This window comes from Mauremys reevesii, linkage group 18 (genome assembly GCF_016161935.1).
Source record: "Mauremys reevesii isolate NIE-2019 linkage group 18, ASM1616193v1, whole genome shotgun sequence".
Classification (NCBI taxonomy): domain Eukaryota; kingdom Metazoa; phylum Chordata; order Testudines; family Geoemydidae; genus Mauremys; species Mauremys reevesii.
The window spans coordinates 12,969,464-12,988,890 of record NC_052640.1 but is presented as its reverse complement, the minus strand read 5'-3'; the positions used below and the strand labels follow the sequence as shown (position 1 = coordinate 12,988,890).

The following is a 19,427-nucleotide window of genomic DNA, read 5'->3' as shown; positions in this document are numbered from 1 at the left end:
GCCCCTACTCTCCTTGCGCTACATTGATGACATCTTCATCATCTGGACTCATGGAAAAGAAGCCCTCGAGGAATTCCACCGTGATTTTAACAATTTCCATCCCACCATCAACCTCAGCCTAGACCAATCCACACAAGCGGTCCATTTCCTAGACACTACTGTGCTAATAAGCGATGGTCACATAAACACCACCCTATACCGGAAACCCACTGACCGCTATACTTACCTACATGCCTCCAGCTTCCATCCAGGACACACCACACGATCCATTGTCTACAGCCAAGCTCTAAGATACAACCGTATTTGCTCCAATCCCTCAGTCAGAGATAAACACCTACAAGATCTCTATCAAGCATTCTTAAAACTACAATACCCACCTGCTAACGTGAAAAAACAGATTGACAGAGCCAGAAGAGTACCCAGAAGCCACCTACTACAGGACAGGCCCAACAAAGAAAATAACAGAACGCCACTAGCCATCACCTACAGCCCCCAACTAAAACCTCTCCAGCGCATCATCAAAGATCTACAACCTATCCTTAAAGATGATCCCTCACTCTCACAGATCTTGGGAGACAGGCCAGTCCTCGCTTATAGACAGCCTCCCAACCCGAAGCAAATACTCGCCAGCAACCGCACACCATACAACATAAACACTAACCCAGGAACCTATCCTTGCAACAAAGCCCAATGCCAGCTCTGTCCACATATCTATTCAAGTGACACCATCATAGGACCTAACCACATCAGCCACGCCATCAGGGGCTCATTCACCTGCACATCTACCAACGTGATATATGCCATCATGTGCCAGCAATGCCCCTCTGCCATGTACATTGGCCAAACCGGACAGTCTCTACGCAAAAGAATAAATGGACACAAATCTGACATCAGGAATCATAACATTCAAAAACCAGTGGAAGAACACTTCAACCTCTCTAACCACTCAGTGACAGACTTGAAGGTGGCAATTTTGCAACAAAAAAACTTCAAAAACAGACTCCAAAGAGAGACTGCTGAACTCGAATTAATATGCAAATTAGACACAAGTAACTCAGACCTAAACAGAGACTGGGAATGGTTGGGTCATTACACTAATTGAATCTATTTCCCTATGTTAAGTTCTCCGCACACCTTCTATGGGTCATCTTAATTATCACTCAAAAGTTGTTGTGTTTTTTTTCTCCTGCTGATGATAGCTCATCTCAATTGATTAGACTCTGCCTGTTGGTATGCATACTTTCACCTTTTCATGTTCTCTGTAGGTATAAATATCTCCTGTCTGTGTGTTCCATTCTATGCATCCGAAGAAGCGAGCTGTAGCTCACGAAAGCTCATGCTGAAATAAATTTGTTAGTCTCTAAGGTGCCACGAGTACTCCTGTTCTTTTTAAAGCTCCGTAATAGACCCAAAGATGTAGCTCCCGCACCATCTCCTCCAGGAGGAGGAGATTAATGCATTGAATGGGAGCTGTGAAGGGGAATCTAGAAAGAAAACATTAGCCTTTAATTCTGGAGGGTTGTGGGGACAGGAGTTGATGCAGAGAGCAAAGCTAGACACACTTCTGGAGCCGAGAGCATGCTGTTACTGAGAGAGAGGAAGGAGACAAGCGATCAGATAAAAGGTGAGGGCTACACAGCGTTTCTCCTAGATATCCGAGAGCATGAAAAGAGGAATAAGGAGGTTGACCGAGGAGGTTCGTGATGGCAGTTGGCAATCAGGGAATCACTTCCCCTGAGGTACAGAGCTTTGTCTGCCAGCCAGATGTGACTGAGGCTAAAAGCCAGTTGACTTGCAGGGTCAGAAGATATCCAGTCACCAGAAGGCTGATTACTGTGCCAGCTATTAATTATAGTTCTTTACACTTGAAATACTCCCCTGGCAGCTTGCACAGAGCGTGACAAAAAGGCCGGCTGCTGGCTAACTGGAAGGACGGAGGCGCATGCTCTTTATTATGGACCGAGGATGCAGGAATGAGTGAACTCGCGCTCCATTACCGTGGGCTCTAACTCGGTGACTCCGAGGGGGATGCGTTGTATTAAATGGCATTTTCAAGAGCAGGCCAGACAGTTAGCTTGACACTTTGACTGTGTCAGGCAGAGAGAATCTTTACTGCAGAGGAGAGAGGGTTGGGTGGTCTGTGTGGAAAAGATAGCCCTGACTGTAGTAATAACAATGGGAAAATACCTGTGTGCATCTAGCACCAGCATACACTGCTACGGAGGAGATTCAAAGAGGCTGCGCTGCTACTGAAGCAATTTGCTAAGGAGTAGAGTGAGGGAATTTGGCTGGCTCTGAGATTACTGCAGAATAACTAACAATACTGAGCCCTTATACAGCACTTTACAAACCCCTAGGAGGCAAGTATTACTACCCCCACTTAAGAGAGATTTAGCGACTTGTCCGGGATCACGGAGGGAGCCTACATCAGAGGTGGGATCTGAACCCAGAGACCCCTGGCTGCAGATCTGCACTCAGACCATTTCTCTCACCCAGCATAAACCAAATGACGCAAAAAGTCTCCAAGGATGAAGATAAAATTGGCCTTGACAGAGACAGTACAACATTCCTGTACTCCTCGAAGGCCTCTCATTACCATCGCGGACAGTTCTTCCCAAAGGTCCATTCCACCTTGTGCTGCCAGGTCTGGAGCTGTTGCGTGATGGGAGATCTGGATTCCTACCAGGACGGAGTGGAAGCCCAGCTCACACGGCTGCACAATAACAGGAGGGGGAAAGCGTTTGAGACCTGATAAACAAAGACTGCTTTCTCATTCCACCAGGAGCGGATCTCACTTACCAATCTGAGTTTGGGTGACAGGTTCTTTTATGCACAACAATCCCAAACTTCCTGGCATGGAGGCAGTGATTTTAGATCATGAATGAAGCTGCACATGAGGAATTAGCCTGATGTCCTTGTAGTTTCCACAAGAGGGCACCAACATAACATCAATAGAGATTTGTTCCACAGGTCACTTGAAGAATGTGGAGAAAGTCGCTTTCCCTCCTTTGACACAGAGGCAAAACCAGCAAAGATTTCCTTGAGATGGATCCAAAGCCCTTTGGCCTGGCAGAACCCCAAAGGGCTAATTCAGAACTGGGACAGGGCAGAGAGCGAACCAGGGGCTTACCTATTTGGATTTGAGTACAGGTATGCAAAAGGCAGATTATGCTCTGAAAATGTTTAGTCTATAGTTAACCAGTTGGGGGACACAGAACATAGAACACAGCCCATTGGAAATAACCAAGCTGCCTCTATATGGTATACAGACGGGGATGGCACAGGAGTTAAACTACATTTTTCAAGGCAAAAAGCTGCAAGAGACCATTGGTTTGAAGAACCTTTTGTTGAAGAAAACTCAGTTCTCGCTTTTTGTTTGGGTGCAGAGTAGCTTTATTACACTTTATTGCAGCAGTAGCTGTTCTTTCCCTCTGCCAAGCCCTACCTGCTGCGGGAGCCTTCACGTCACACTTTCATTCATTCTGAATAAAGAGCCTGCAATGGGAATAACTGTCTGAGCACTACCAACAGCGATGTATTTCCAGGGCAACCCAGTCCAATCCACATGGTCGACCCCCTAATGCACACTATGGCTGTACAGCTGGGATGAAAGTCACAAAACAGAGCCAGGGCAATGGACTTCATTGGCATTAAAGCCTGGACAAATGGCACAGCAATTGGCACATCTCCGGCTTAGATGGCAGGCCTCTGCTAGCCTGTGATGCTATTCGCAGCTGTTAGCCAGGGCCCGCGTGTTGCCATGTTAATTTAAGGTGTCCTGCTCCGCAGCCTTTTGTACATTTTGCACTTCTCTGCTCCACACTGGCTGCTAAATGAGTCAAAGTTATCTTGATACTTAAGTGTATGTTTCTATTTCAAGGGCTAGTGCATTGCTTATTTTTAAAGCAATTCATTGCATTACAATGTGATTATCTCCCACTAAAATACAGAGTGTGTGTTATGTTTCACCAGGCACAAAGAGATACTTTCCCAGTCTGACTTCCATTAATGGAAGAACAATACAAGAACTAAATCTCCAGGAGAAAGCACAGAATAAGTCTCCTGGCACTGAGCTCTCAGAACAACATGACTGCTGAACTCTACCTACCCTAGATAATGGCCCCATTACCATTAAATCTGAGCACCTCACAATCTTTCAATATATTTATTCTCTCTACACGTGAGGTAGGGCAGTGCTATTATCCCCATTATACAGATGGGGAACTGAGGCACAGAGAGGATCTATAACTTGACTAAGGTCACACAGGAAGTCTGTGCAAGACCAGGGAACTGAACCTGGTCCCTAACCACTAAACTTTTCATGCCAGGAATTTAAAGGTGCACGCAATACAGAAGTAAAAATGCATCCGAGCGTTTCAGCTGATCCTCTGCTAAAGGGACCCTTTGCTTATTTGACACAATTACATTTCCCAAGAGAATTCTGACATCCACGGCTGCACTGAGACAACATGAGCATGAAAGTAAAACACAGACCACAGCATGGTCACGGGAGCAGAGTTATGCTGGGTCCTCCTGTGGGTGAAGGGAGCACTCTGCAGTCAAGAGTACAATAGTCACATTGGAAGGTAGATGTGTTTGAGAGGTGGCTGCATAAGGGATGGTTAGGAGGGGGACCTAAACCTTGTCTACACAGGGAAACTGACTGACATAGCTATTCCGGAATATCTCCCTGTGTGGACACTATTCCAGAATAGCTAAATTATAACAGAATAGTTATGCTGGTCAACCTCCCCAGTGTAGACATGGCCTAAGGGGTGTAAGCTCTTCGGGAAGGAACAGTCATTTTGTGATATGCTTTTAGAGAGCCTAGCACAATGGAGCCCTGACACTTTATTGAGCCTCTGGGTACTACTGCATTAGAGGCAGAAGTCTACAGCGGGATTGCCTGCTCAAACAGCTGCCGCCAAAAGACAGCCTGTTCCCGCGTACAGTCAAGCTACGAAGCAAAAACTTGTTCAGGTTCTTGATGCTGTCATTCGAAAGCATCAGTGCAGGGTAAAGAGAGGCAAAGGGAGCTGCTTATCTGCAGACATGGGGATTGATGGCCCCAGGGAGAACCCCTGTGCCCCCTGGCAGAGTTATGATGAGGCAGACGGAGGGAGCTGTGGAAGTCAAGTGGTCCTGCAACCTTTGTTTATTTACTGCATCCTCAGCCACTGAGCGAGCACAGAGAGAGAGGACTAACGTAGCATTGACTCATGGAGACATTTAAACTGGGAAGAGCTATGGGCCTGATCAGACAACATCCACAAATAATAGACAAACAGTGGAGTGCAGCCTAAAAGAGATGGCTCAGCATAATAGATGGTGTTTACACAGCATGTGGACGGCAGTGGTTGGCACAGATTTACACAAGACTGGTGTGTGCAAAAGGTAAACGCAGCTGGTTTAATCTTGCTATATACTTAATGCAAACCAGACATCAGCACACAGGTTCCCACAACGGTGCTCTAATAAGGACATCACTTTACCACAAGGTTAAACAACCATGTCTGTAAACTTACTGTGAGATTATTCCCCTCCCACCACATCTCTGCCCCTACTGCACAAGGGTTTGGGGGCAGGGAGCCCATATCACCTGTGTGCCAGGAAGCCCAGCTCCGTTGCATCAGGGGTCATAGCTTGGATTACCAAAAGGGAAGAGTTATCCAGATCACACGGACATGCACACAAAATGGTACAGTAATAAAGGTAAATTCACAGCGCTTCTCTTAGGAAGGAACAATCAAATGCACAGCCACAAAATGGGGACTAACTGGTGGGGTGGTGGTACTGATGAAATGGAGCTGCAGGTTATGGTGGATCACAAACTGAACCTCAGTCAACAATGTGATGCAGTTGCGAAAAAGGCGAATGTCACTCTGGGCTGTATTAACAGGAGTGTTGGATGTAAGATATGGGAGGTAATTGTCCTGCTTTATTCAGCACAGGTGAGGCCTCAGCTGGAGAGCTGTGTCCAGCTCTGGGCACCACACTTTAGGAAAGATGTGGACAAACTGGAGTGAGTCCAGAAGGGAGCAACAAAAATAAAAGGTTGAGAAGAGACAACTTGGGGAGGGGGAACCTGAAAAGTCTTCAAATATGCTAAGGGCTGATATAAAGAGGACGATGATCAATTGTTCTCCATGTCCACTGAAGGTAGGACAAGAAGTAATGGGCTTAATCGGCATGAAGCGAGATCTAGGTTGAATATTAGGAGAAACTTTCTAACTGTAAAAGTAGTTAAGCACTGCAGCAAGCTTCCAAGGGAGGCTGTGGAATCCCCATCCCTGGAGGTTTCTAAGAACAGGTTGGACAAACACCTGTCAGAGAGGGCCTACGTTTTCTTCGTCCTGCCACAGCACAGGGGGTGGCACTAGAGGTCACCTTCCAGCCCTCCATTTCCATGATTCCAGGCCCTCCTACAGGACTAGGAGTCACACACCCTCTTCCGCCACATCGCTGTGAAGAGGGATTCAGTGTTAGTCACGTGTTTAGTCAGTTTCCCTTGTGTGTCGTATTGGTTTCTCCAGCCCGCTTTAGAGAAAGGGACCCGGGGCTGCTCAGCTTGAACTGACTCTCTTCCTGCTCGTTCTCCTCCTGCCACATGTAACACTTGCCTAAGATCATTCTTCACAACAGCAGGTTAACTGATACCACAGATCCCGCAGTGAGGTCAGTGTTTCTATTACACATGCCTACTCTCAGGTGCTTAGAAATCAGCCCTAAACAGAAACTTGGCAGCAGCTCCCCAAAACTTTATTTTTTCTTAACACGGTTCAAGGTAGGATGGGCTGACTTTCAGATGTGCAGAGCACCTGCCGTTGCCATTGACTGATGATTTAGCTGAAGGTGCTTAATACTTCTGAAAGTCAGCCCTGGATGCTTTAAGAGACATGGACTTGCGCAAAAACAACTGCAGTTTGCTAGTTTAGAGTAATTTTTATTACTCCTATAATAACCATGAAAACACAACAAACAACAAAACAGACAATTGTTATCTCATAAACAGACCTAGACACTCCTGTGACTTTAGGAGGGGAAGAAAACAAGGTCTCAATAGCCAAGATATATAATCCTGCGAAGTGAATGTACAGTAACCGCCTCTCATTTGGGTTTCACTTTGTCTAGATGCAATATGTTGATCGTTTAAATCCTCATATACACAATAAATTGTCGTGATCTCCCACTTGGGGTTAGGGAGATGATACACCATGAAAGCTTTCTAGCTCCAGGGACATGACTGATTGGTGCATAGGCTGCTGGAACCGGCCAGATGTTCTGGGGTTCGCAGAAGATGTATAAATCTACCTACTTGTCTAGCGATGGATTGAACCGTCCTCTGAACCAAATGCTTTCATCGGGAGGGGCCCTCTAAGGTTAAGTGCTTGCTGGAAGATGCAGCTAGATACTGGAAACGTGGATTCCATGTAGAATGACTCCTCTCATTCTCTGAAGCAGCATGCTTGGCACTCAGGATTTCACATTCGGAGAAAGGTGATGCTTTAGACTTCTGTATTTGGAGACCTTAATCCAAGAGCCCGTCCCCCTTGGGTGTTGCGTGGAACTCTCAACTGGCACAGCACTTCCCTCCCCCGCCACCCACACTTTTAAATTATCTAGACTATGCGGGACACTGATTGAACCTTGATACGACAGTGATGGGCGTACCAGAAATGCCTAAACAGAGTAATTACCAGCCACGTTACTCATTCTTTGGTTGAAGTGTGACATGTATCCACAGCAAGGGGAAGGAGGAGGATGGTTTGCATTTCATTGCTGATTATAGCAATACCAGGCTGTTGTCTATCTCAGAAATCTCCTGGGGGGAGTCTGAAATGTAAATTGCCGCAGCGTTAATAAAACGCTGTCTAAAATACAAACCCCACCAGCCTCTCTAGCTGTGTTTTTACACAAAACACGCTGTCGACTCGCAGACGCCTCTATCAGGGATTTCCCTTTTGCAAACCCAATTTACTGTTTGGCTTTTTGAACAAAAAAAAAAAAGTGCATCAGCGACATGAAGGGTGGAATGGTACAGACTGTCTGGAGTGGGGAATTTACAAATCAGCAGCAAAACAGAACAAACGAAAAATAAAAGCCAATGTAATGCAGAGACTTTATCAAAGAAGCAAACACGCTTCTCGAGGTGCCTCACCCACTGTCATTCTGTAACCAATCGTGCTGAAGGAAAACTAAAATCGGGCCCCACCCCCAAAGCAAACACAACAATGTTGTAACAATTCTAGTGCTCTACGGGAGCTGGCCATTCCCTGTCCCAGCCAAACACACAACTTTGGGAGAGCATATCACGGTTATCTTCAGGAATAATGGGAGTTCTCCCAGAGCAATGGCCAGTTCCGAGCCACTCATGGGCTAAAGAGCAGAATGTATTCAGCCGCCCGGAGCTCTGGAAAGTGTTCAACAAGAGGAGCTGATTTGGTGGGAAAGGGGCTCGTCTGCTCGTATGACACAGGCAGGGACACAGTTTGTTTTACTCATGTTCAATAATAGTCAAGAGAAAGGACCAAGCTAGGAAGTTAGACTCCAAATCCCACCCCCAAGCCCTCATGTTTCAAAGGTATTTGGGTCTGGGGGCTTGAGTGGGATCCGTCTCTAGTCGTCATAATACTGATCAGAACATACACTTCTATAGCAACGTTCACCCTGAGAGATCCCAAAGCACTTTAGTAACCGTACGCGTTCAGGAACGGAGTACCAGCCACGACACTCTGCAACGACTGTGTCACTTTAATGCATGAGTGGAAATCATAGCATAAGTGTCCTGGCTAAACGACAGCTTGGGAAATTCCATTCTGCATTCCACCTCCAGTTCGAGGTAGCTGTGCTGTCCATCTTGTCCTAAACGGTTGCATGGTCCCGATGGGTGCTGTTAAGCAGCTGCCATGGCAGGGACCGAACTCCTGAATGATCGAGACGTTTAGGAGAACGAGATGTTTAGGAGGGATCCACTGGCAGCTATACAATGAAAGCTTGAGAGCTAGCAGTAGAGTCTGATTCATTACAGTGCCTGTATTTTGGAGCTAGTTGGAGCTGCCTATTAAGGAGCATAACTTTCCAGACCAATGTGCCCAGCACCTTCCTTTACAAGAGATGTGCATGCGTCTCTCCTCTCCCCATCTTATTCCACCCTTCCTTTACCCCATTCAGACCCCAGCCTAGTGCATTGCAGGTAGAGTGTTCTCTTGGTCACTCTGGGCCAAGCATTATCTCAGATCTGCACTGGGAATCTCCGGGAAATGTAGTCCATTAAGCAAACCAGAGGTGGCAGTAACCTCTGAACTTCATTTTTGATCTGTCGGCAACCTGCCATCTCTGGGGCTTCGAGGTGAAATATCCTCTGTAAGAAACAATGAATCCTCCAGTGATGGGATATTCAGACCCCTGAAAGTGACTGGCCACACAACAGGGGGTACCCCTCTTTCTCTGTCTAGAGATCAAACCACAGTTGTCTGGTCTGATCTGCAGGCAAGGCTGTCTCTGACAGCTGTTGGGAAATTAAATCCTCCCTCCAATACACCAGAGGGAAAATCCTCAGAGGGGCCAAGAACCTGCAGCTCACCAAACTCCAGGTGGAGTTGCAAGTGCTTTCTCACGCCTTCAGCTGAAGCTAGCCAGGTCTCCTGTCTTTGCACTGCACTTTGGGAAGCCCTGGGTATTTGGGTCTTGAAGAAGCTGGACATTCTGTCCACTTTATTGTAAAACAGAAAAGTAAGACCAAGAAAGGGTGTTTAAACCCCATGCAAGCAGGCCGAATCCTTTCCTGCACCAAATGGCCTGTGCTGCTTTCATGTTAGAGAAGTTAGAATGATCCACCCTGGGCCCTATGCACCAGCGACCTTTGATACCAGGTGGCGTTTGCTCACTATAAAGCCCAAGCCCCTGCAAATGCCCTTTTGCTTCTTCAACAGAAGCTGCAGAATTGCCTCATGTGGGGAAATCTGCTAGCGCCAGCCAGCCACATTTAATCAAACTAGCAATTCATCTCCTGTGGCAACCGGTCTGTTTAGGTCCCAGCTGTAGGTGGTCTTGTAAAACACGCCTGAGCGCAGAATAAATTGAGCATGTGGCGTCATGGAAAGCCTGGGTTGTCAGATGTTCTTCAATGGCCGTGAGTTACACAGAAAGGAGATGTCATTCTGGGCTCGCTACATGACAAGCTGATACAACTCAGAGGTGTCCATCACCTTCGAGCAAAAGGCTCATGACATTGACAAGATTGCTTTCATGTACGCAAAAGATCAATATTGTCAGGATGAAATAATATGTCAGCTGATATGAAGAACTCAACCCTGTCACTGGCAGTCAACAAGCAGGAACACTCTCTCTCAAAATAAAATAAAAAATAACAATATAAAATAAATACATATACTGCCACCCCCTCAATCATGCTATTTGGACAGGTCTTGTCCTGATCAGTAGATCATCTCCAGATTTCTCAAAAGAATGATTCTCTGCATACAGGGTTTATCCTAATCTCAGAAATTCCTCTTCTATTCTACTAAATCATCACCGCTAGTCAAATTGTCAGAGTCTCACCTGAAGACTGCGTTCCTTGGTGAACTTCAGTATTTACTTCTTGTTTTCCATCCCAGGTCTCTTCCCTGACCAGAAATGTCATCAAATACAATTTCACACTACATTCATTTAAAACTCTCCAATCCTGCTTGACTTCAGTGGTTTCTTCTCCTGATCCCAACACTTCTGTGCTAAACCATTTGTTTCTCACTGGGGTTAACTTTGTGTGTTTTTCTTTATATATATAATTATATATCTATAAAATCAAATCTCTTAATTCTCTGACCCAGAAATCAGAGACAATCCTCGTAAAAAACTGGGACAAAGAACACACAGACAGATGCACAGGAAGAGCTTCTGAAACTCCCAAATCTACCCATTTAAAGTGATTTTGATTAAAGAAAGCATTTGTAGGAAAACAGTTACTGCCAGACCTTGGATTGTTTTCTGATCTTCCAAATCTTTCACTTTTAAGTGCAGCTCTACTCTAAAAAGTGACTTTTTAAACCCAGATGGCAGCATGGTGCCCCACGTTTCCCATCTCTCTGTGACTTGAGCACCAGATGTGCTTACTTTACAAGTAAGGGTTTTTTTTGCTAATGCCAGCCCTGTGAAGTCAATCAGGAATCTGAGAGTCAATCTGGGTACTTTTCATTTCCTGCAGCATCACCAAAAATAAAGGCTTTGCAGGCCAAATTACTCTCTCCACAAAAGCTGTACAACCCCAGTCCCTGTTGTAAAGAGGCTAGAAATAAAGAAGACATCTTGTTGATGACGCACAAACTCTCACATAGCCTCACCAGTAATAAAGCACCTGCAGGCCAAATCGGAACTTCAGTTACAGCCATGCAATCCCATTTTCACCCTCAGTCACACTTGTGTCAAATCCATACCCTTTAATGGGTTGGCAGAGGTGTAATTAACTGGAGTGGAGTTATCAGTACTGTAGATGATGTGCAAGGTATTACAGGATTCTCTCTGAGCTGCGCTGGCACTGCAAGATCTGCCTCTGATGATAGGGGATGGAGATCTGCTGAGTCAGAAGGTGCTGTATTTTACACACTCACTTTCCACATTAAATTACAATTTAATGAGGGAGAATGACAAAGGAGCCAGATAGCTTTCTAATTAAAACAACAACTGACACGGATACAGCAGTTTCCCAAAGCACGTTAGGAAAAGTGAACACACGTGTATGGACAAACCCATAGACATGAAGCCACCAAGTAATGCAGGGCCGAGAAAGAAAAGGAAATGTTAGCCATGGAAGTCAGTGCAAAGCTCACCTCTTATTAAAAGAGACAGGGAATTATCCACACTACACAAGCCGGACATTGGCTGGTGAGGGCTTATCCAAAAGTCTCCTCTTCACACACACGCAGGAATGGAATTCCATTTATCTCCACTGGGGAAAAACTGCCTGGACCCTGATGGGATTTTAACCCCATGACTCCAAGGAGCCTGAGGACAGATTCAGAGGCGACGTGTAAGGTGGTGTCAGTTACACATACACAAGTGGACCTATGGTGGTGGAACTTACAATCCAAAGGGGGCAGAGCAAAGCATAAGGTAATAGCACTGTGTGCTGGGAAGAATCAGGTGGGGTCTATTTTAACTTACACCTCCTGTTGGCTGATTTTCCTACTGTGCCTATCTCCTCCAGCCCCTTCTGTGTGTCAGTTACACTACCCTGACTCCCTTAGGTGCAGCTGGTCAAGGCAGCACTTACACCACTTCTCACACGGCCTCCAGATTTGGCCCTTGGTGTTTCACATTCAATGCTCGAGGAGAGAGAGAGACAGCCGGGGAAGGGGGCAAGTCTAATGAATACCCATCAAGATCCCTTCACCAGAACTGCTGGAAAGCTGCCAACACCACGGCTCCACGCACTGGCTTGGAACCATCACTAAAAGCAGAGTCTCATTATATTGAGTAATTTAGCTTAACTACCACCAGTAATTCAAACTGCTGGGCCCACAATAGCGACTGAGCACAGGACTAAATTGCATTACAGAATCTGAGGGCGGATGGTCTCAAATTTAAAAAGGAAGTAGCAGTTCTAGCCAGCCAGAGTGTTAATACCAGATGAAATGCTTTCACAGGAGACGGCCTGCTGGAAAGCTCCCAGCCAACCCTTTGTCAAGCTAATGTAGTCTGCATTGTACCTTGGCTTCAAGAGGTACCTTAAAATGTCGCCAGTGTCTATGTTCTTACATGGAAACCTAACATCCTTTGAAGAAATACTTGGAACCTGGAATGAAATAATATGTCAGCTGACATGAAGAACTCAACCCTGTCACTGGCAGTCAACAAGCAGGAACACTCTCTCTCAAAATAATAATAATATAAAATAAATAAATACACTGCCACCCCCTCCATCATGTTATTTGGACAGGTCTTGCCCTGATCAGTAGATCATCTCCAGATTTCCCAAAAGAATGATTCTCTGCATACAGGGTTTATCCTGATCTCAGAAATTCCTCTTCTATTCTACTAAATCATCACAGCTAGTCACACTGTCAGAGTCTGACCTGAAGACTTGTCAAAGAGAAGCAGGAATTTCAATGGTAGGGGAGGGCAAGCAAAGCTCTTCCCCATATGCTGTTAGACAGATCACATTATTGTTTTGGCTCTCCCAGAGGTTTTGTCCTGGAAGATTTGCCAGTTCAGGATGCAGCCCTAACTTGCATGTACTTTCCCATTAGCAGCAACAGCAGATCAGGAGGATGTTGATTTCTTGTAACATGAACTATAGCGTAGCCTATTTCGGTACTAGGGGGTGGGTTTTATTTTGGGGTTAATGACTAACCATCTCGAGCTTTGGGCCGTAAAATGAATGTGCCATGGAGACCTTGCCGCCTTTAACCTGCATTTAAACGCAGCAGCATGGCAAAGGCTGTATCTGCAGTGGGAGGCAGCGGGGAGAGAGATGCTTGGCAAAAGAAGGGAAGGATGATGTCTGATGGTGACAGCCACAGAATTGCTGCTGCTGTGCGATCTGCCTGAGCAGCTCTGAAGTCAGACGGGTCCTTTCAGAGACAAAGAGCCAGCCCCTTTCTTCCCATGCACTCTGATGCAGATTTTGCTTTGAAAACAGTGCTGGAGGAATGCACTGCACAGAATGCTAGTTCACTCCGTCCCTCTCCTTCCCCCTACCCATTCTTCAGCTCATCCACAGAGAAACCTGTGTGCCCATTAGAGCCCTGCTAGTTGGAAGAGCTCTATGCCACATAAGGGTCATTCAGCAGGAAAGCAGGAACAAAGGAAACAGGAGTCCTGCCTGCCATGGGAACAAAGGAACATTTGGTGGGGATGGGGGGAGGAGAGGAGGAGGAGGCCTCAGTTAATGAATGCAAATGTCTACATTGCCCCTGGAACAAATTCCCTGGAAACAACACAGGATGACACTGAATGTACAGCAAAGAGAGAGAACTCTTTCCATTGACAAGGTAGAGCAGCCAGCACATGAGACAGCTGCAAAGCGGAGCATCCGACATAACAGATGGCCCCCTTGGGACACGACTGTAGATTTCGGGAGCATCTGCAAACCTAACAGCGTTGCTGGAACTCCCGTTTAATGTGTCGCTCTGTGGCAGGTCCCTGATACACACCCTAGGGACATCACGGTCGCTGCAGCAGCCCCCACTGCCAGGTTGGATATTGCAAACCGTGCTTTGTTTGGACATCAATCCAGTTCAAAGGCACTCATGTTTTGCCCAACTTGATACACAGCTTGTCCCAGCAGACAGCTTCTGTGACGACTTTCCAGCATCCACAGCACATGATAACACGGCCCAGCTGCCAGGAGCTGGCTTTTAACAGCAAGCGCCGAATTGTTAAAACAGCAGGATCTCCAATAAGTCTCCAGGTCAACCCCCTTAGCATACAGGTTTACCAAGCAGGCCTTCGTGGGAATCAAGGTCTGCAGACATCTCGCTCTTAGTGCCTGATTCAAAGCCCCTGAAGTAAAAGAAAATCTTGGTACCCGCTTTACTTCTGACATACGTAACGTTTTTGCATGTGTGATGCCAGAGGATCTCAAGTCAAATGACCACAGAGCCGTGAGTAATTAATATATAAACTGTGCTTTAGACACTGCATCAGATACAGTCTTTTTTTATATATTTAAAAGGGTGGAGCAGGTCAAAATGATCAGTGTCAAACTTCAGAAACAACCTCTTCATACTGAAGGACAATTTCAATTCCTCATTCATTCCTCCCTCTCTTTGTGAGGTTAGCTAACAGAGAATAATAATAATAATAATAAAAATACGTCGCAACCAAGCTAGATTCATGCACAGGGCAGGATATTCCAGTAGTAAACATCATTCGATATCAGACTGCTGTGGACAGTACTCTAGCAAGCTCTGCCTCTGAATTATAGCCCTCTTTGGTTTTGCCGAAGTTAATCTGGCCCCTGTTTTGTATAGCAGCACTAGATTGGAGCATCCCACTCAGCTTCACAATTTGGTCCGCCTGGAAATGCCTTTTTAGCTACAATTTGCAGAGGAGGGAACGGAACACCTCTGTTGACACAGTGCTGTATTTACTGCAGAGTTGCTGGGGGAGGAGAGGCAGGGGGGATTTGTCAAAGGTTAGTGGTGCTTTCTATCGCCATGGTTTCATGTTTCCTCGTTTTCAAATATTTGGTCAAAATGCCTCCTAGACCCTTAATTTCTTATTTGCTGCACAGAGTGGATGTCAAATAAATCTTCCTAAAGTGTCCACTTCAAACAGGGGGATTTTCCTGACAACCCCCTGAAGAACTGTCTTCTTCTCGCTGCTGATTACTGGGAATAAACAAAAGCCGTCTTTATACTCAGACTTCTGCTTAATTCCATCAGTGATGCAACACCAGGGAGACTGATCCGCCGCACATTCACAACTGGCCACGGGAGCGGCACACACATTGGAGGGGAGAAGTCAGAAAGAGACCCATTTTAGATCATCTAGCGGATGTTCCCCTGCTTAACTGAGGATTGTTTTTAAAAAGCGTAGTACCCAATAATTTGTTCCATCTGAGGGGGTTGTCCTCACATCACATCTCTGCACACCCTGTGTCTGCGGGGATCCCACAATTCATGGCCACGAAGCAGTCTGAATGTCACAGACACTGGCTTGCAGCATCACTAAATGAATTCTAATGGGTCAGAGACACTGATTCAAGGAGAGTGAATTTCTATGTACACACAAGGCATCTGAGTTCTTGAATGCACATTGTAGCTGGTTTTCAATCCAAGATCAGCTGCAAACAAGTAAACCTCAGAGGTTTAAATGCAGCCATAATAAGTATTAAGCCATGTTAAGCATAGCAGCTCTCTCTCACAATGTTTAACTCATAAGAGCTCCATGTGACACATACGGTAGCAAGGGGGAAAAAATCAGGTTGACTAGTTTACAGAACATGCTTGATTCAGCTCTCTTGGGATGCAGTGTACCCACCCATCTGACACTTACATTAAATATTCAGTTCAGCTTTAGCACTTGGATAGAGGTGACCGCTAATGCACAATGATTGTGCAGCAGCACTTTGTTTTCACACCTGCTTTCTGGGTGGCTCTTGTCCGAGGAACCGATGTGGACAAATCCCTTCTGGATCATAAAACAGGTGCTCAGAAGTAGCCACCAGTAATGCCTGGATTGTGATTCCATCACAACTCCTGGCTTTACAACAAATAACAATGATCACGAAGTTCCTGGTATACGGTTTTGTTTAAACCATCCTTGTGAAAGAACTGCTATGCTGAAAGGTTCCCCTCGCCCCCTCCTGGCCGCAGTGCCCAGGAGCGAGGCAGCATCTCGACACAGCAGTCACTGAATTGCCTAAAGCTGGAGAGTACAAACCAATTCCAGGATCTATCACTGAATCCTGATCTAAGTCCTAACTTTCCTAACAGCAACCTGGACCGAATCCAATCGCGTGGCTTTTTTCCTTCTTTGATATGTGCTTTCTTTTACAGAGCCCAGGCTAGCCTCTTGCACAATAAACTTTTCTTTCTTCAAGAGAAAAGTCTGGCTCCCTCTTTAGAGGCTGTAATGTTAAGTTGCCATGGAAGTGCCAGCACAGTGATCAAGCAGGGGCAGTTCCCAGCCTGCCACTAAAGAGCTTTCGGTTCCTAGCTGTACCGCGGAAAACGAGCAAGTCCCTGGGACAGAGCATAGCACAGGAAGCCTGGCTGCAAAAACCAGCGTGGATTGTGATAGATCATTTCAACCAAATCCTCTGTTTGCATCTGATTTGTAGTAGGATCCATTGAGAAGCATAAGCGGTCTCTACAGAGATTCAGCCTGTTGGGGGGTTTCCTACTCAGAATACATATTTTCACGATTATCATTTGGTGGTTGGCGTTTATTTACATATTTTAATCCCAAACCAGAACAGCCTCTCCTAAAGGAACCAGAGAGTCCAATGTCAATCTTAGCAATACTTTGCTGTCAAAATTCCCTGCGGGCTACTAATATTAATGGACTAATACATCTGCGGGGCGCAGAAACTGGAAACAGGTGATTATTTCAGTTTCCAGATTTAAGGCTGGGGGGAATCCAGCTTCCTTTGCAGTTTCTGAGGAGAGAGGCAGCAAAGGAGCTTGTCTGGCAAGTTGCACCCTGATCCCCAAGCTCCAGCAGCCATGGTGAGCCCTTCGCGCTGCTCCTCCAGCCCCAAGCTAAGCACGGTCCCTCCCCAGCGCCAGGCTCCATCCTCCCGGGAAACAGACGCGAGTCTCAGCTCCCTGGTACAATGGTTGCGCCAGAGAATAAGCAGCCTGTTCCCAAGAGGCGGTTTCACCCTCCCTGGCCCAGCCCAGCCCCGATCCCCGCTCTCCCCCCTTCCAGCCGGGCTTTGGGGGGGATGGACGCCCCAGGCTGCACCCCGAAACCACGGGGACCCCGCGCGGCGGCAACTTACAACTCCCAGGTTCAGGTCAGCGGCCGTCGGGGTCGGCGCCGCGAAGGTTTCCTGCCAAGCCAGCCAGAGGGCGACGGTCAGAAACATCTCCCGGGAAAGCCCCCCGCTCTGCCCGGCGCCCGCGGTGCCCAGCAGCATCCCTCCGTCCCGCCCTCCCGCCTAGTCCTGCGCCGCCTCCCGCTGCCGCTCCCGCGGCCGGGCTCCGGCGAGCTGCGGGGGCACAGCGGCGGCGGGCGGCATCCGAGCGCGCAGCCGCCTCCTCCTCCTCCTCCGCGGGCTCCAACTTCCCCGGCTCCCGCCGCTCTCCAGCCCGGGCGCAGCCGCCGCCGGGCTCCGGGAAGTTGCTTCGGGCCCCGCGGTTCAGCGCCGGCTCCGCGCCTCCCTCCCCGGGGCAGCGCAGCGCAGCGCAGCGCAGCGCCGCCCCGCCTGCTCCGCCGCCCGCCGCCTCTGGCCGCAGCCCCAGCCCGAGCCCCGCCGCCGCGCAGGGAGGAGGGGCGGAGCGGCGCGGCGCCCGGGAAGGGCGGGGCTCGGAGCTGGGCGGCGGGGGGCCCCCGCGCGCGGAGGCGGGGGGGGGGGGTCTGCGGGGCTCCTGCGACCCTGCACGGGCCTCGGTGCAGCCGCGGCAATAGCGAGCCCCCGAGGCCGGGAGCAGGGCCGGCTTCTCCGCCTCCCCCGGCTCTGAGGGCTCAGTCCGAAGAGAAACCCCCGCAGGCTCCCCCTAGCCACTTCTCCGCACTTCGGGGGGACGGGGCGCGATCAGGCTGCACTTGCCTGGGGGTTAAGGGCTGAGGAGAGCTGAGTTCAGGTCCTGGTGCCCATACAGGCTTCCTGTGTGACCTTGGGCAAGTCCTGGGATCACAGGCCCACTGCAACTCTCTTGCCCTTGGCCTCAGGGGACGGGGGCCCAGGCTCTTCATAGGTCGGTGCACCTGTTTCTTCCTTGGTCTGTCTTGTCTCTGCAGTCTGAGAGATCTTTGGGGCAGGAGTGTGTCTTCCTGGGAGTTTGTGCAGCGCCTAGCGCAGTGGGGCCCCAATCTGGGTTGCTGCAGCTATGTGCTGTCCTAGTAATAACGAAAAGTAATGTTTGTTTGGGGCATTTTTCCCACTGGGTATTGTGCAGAGCAAAGATTCCATGGAGGAAGGAGGGTGGATTAGAGAAGCACCATATAAAACCGGTATCTATCCCTGTATCTGATTAGACACCAAGATAGCAAATGTTCAGTGCTGGGTAGGTCTTATTTTTATGCCACCTACAGCACTGATCATGGAGTCTGTGCTTATTAGTAAATAATGAGTTGCCTTGTTACCTATCAGATAAAAGCAATCATATAATTTCTTGGGAGGTGGAATAGTCCAGCACTGAGGGTACCGAGCTGGCAGTCAGGCCACCCGCATTCCAGCCCTGGCTCTGCTACTGGCCTGGTGGGTGACCTTGGGCAAGTCAGTTCCCTGCTCTGTGCCTTAGTTTCCCATTTGTAAAAAGGAGGAGAATGTTGCTGACTTTCCTTTGGGATCAACAGCTGAAAAGATGAATATACAAAGGAAAGAGCCTGCTAGAAAAGGAAGATCTGTGCAATACCTTTCAAACATCCCAGTGGTTCATTTCCAAAGCCAGCTGTTTACAGAGGGTATGTCTGGGTGGGGTGCAGAGGTGAGGAAAGAAGAAACAGGATTTGACTCTCCCAGAGGGAGAGTAACTTAAATCAGAACACGAGGTGGCCTCTCACTTAGATTTAACAGCTTCTGTTTTCTCTCTCTAGACAGAACGAACCGTCCATGTTTCTGATGCACATGTACAAATTAATTTTAATAATTTAAATTCTTGCAGGGCAGGAGATACTTGCTCCAGGCTAAACTCTTAAAGGGTCTTTTCAGCATCACTCTTGGCCTAGGATCTGCTTTCTTTTCCACTCTTCAGTATTAGGGCCCTGAGCACTGACAACCCACAGACAATGCTCTGAACGGCTGCAGTGCTGCTAAT

General features: G+C 47.7%; 1 protein-coding gene across 1 annotated transcript in view; it reads right to left on the bottom strand.

Moving 5' to 3' along the window:
- MMP17 (matrix metallopeptidase 17) overlaps positions 1 to 17,620 on the bottom strand; it is a 110,815-nt gene extending 93,195 nt beyond the window's left edge. Inside the window, exon 1 of the mRNA XM_039504439.1 lies at positions 17,447 to 17,620. Coding sequence (XP_039360373.1) covers positions 17,447 to 17,584 — 138 coding nt within the window. The 5' untranslated portion in view covers positions 17,585 to 17,620. The remainder of the gene's footprint in view (positions 1 to 17,446) is intronic.
- Positions 17,621 to 19,427: the final 1,807 nt, after the last annotated feature.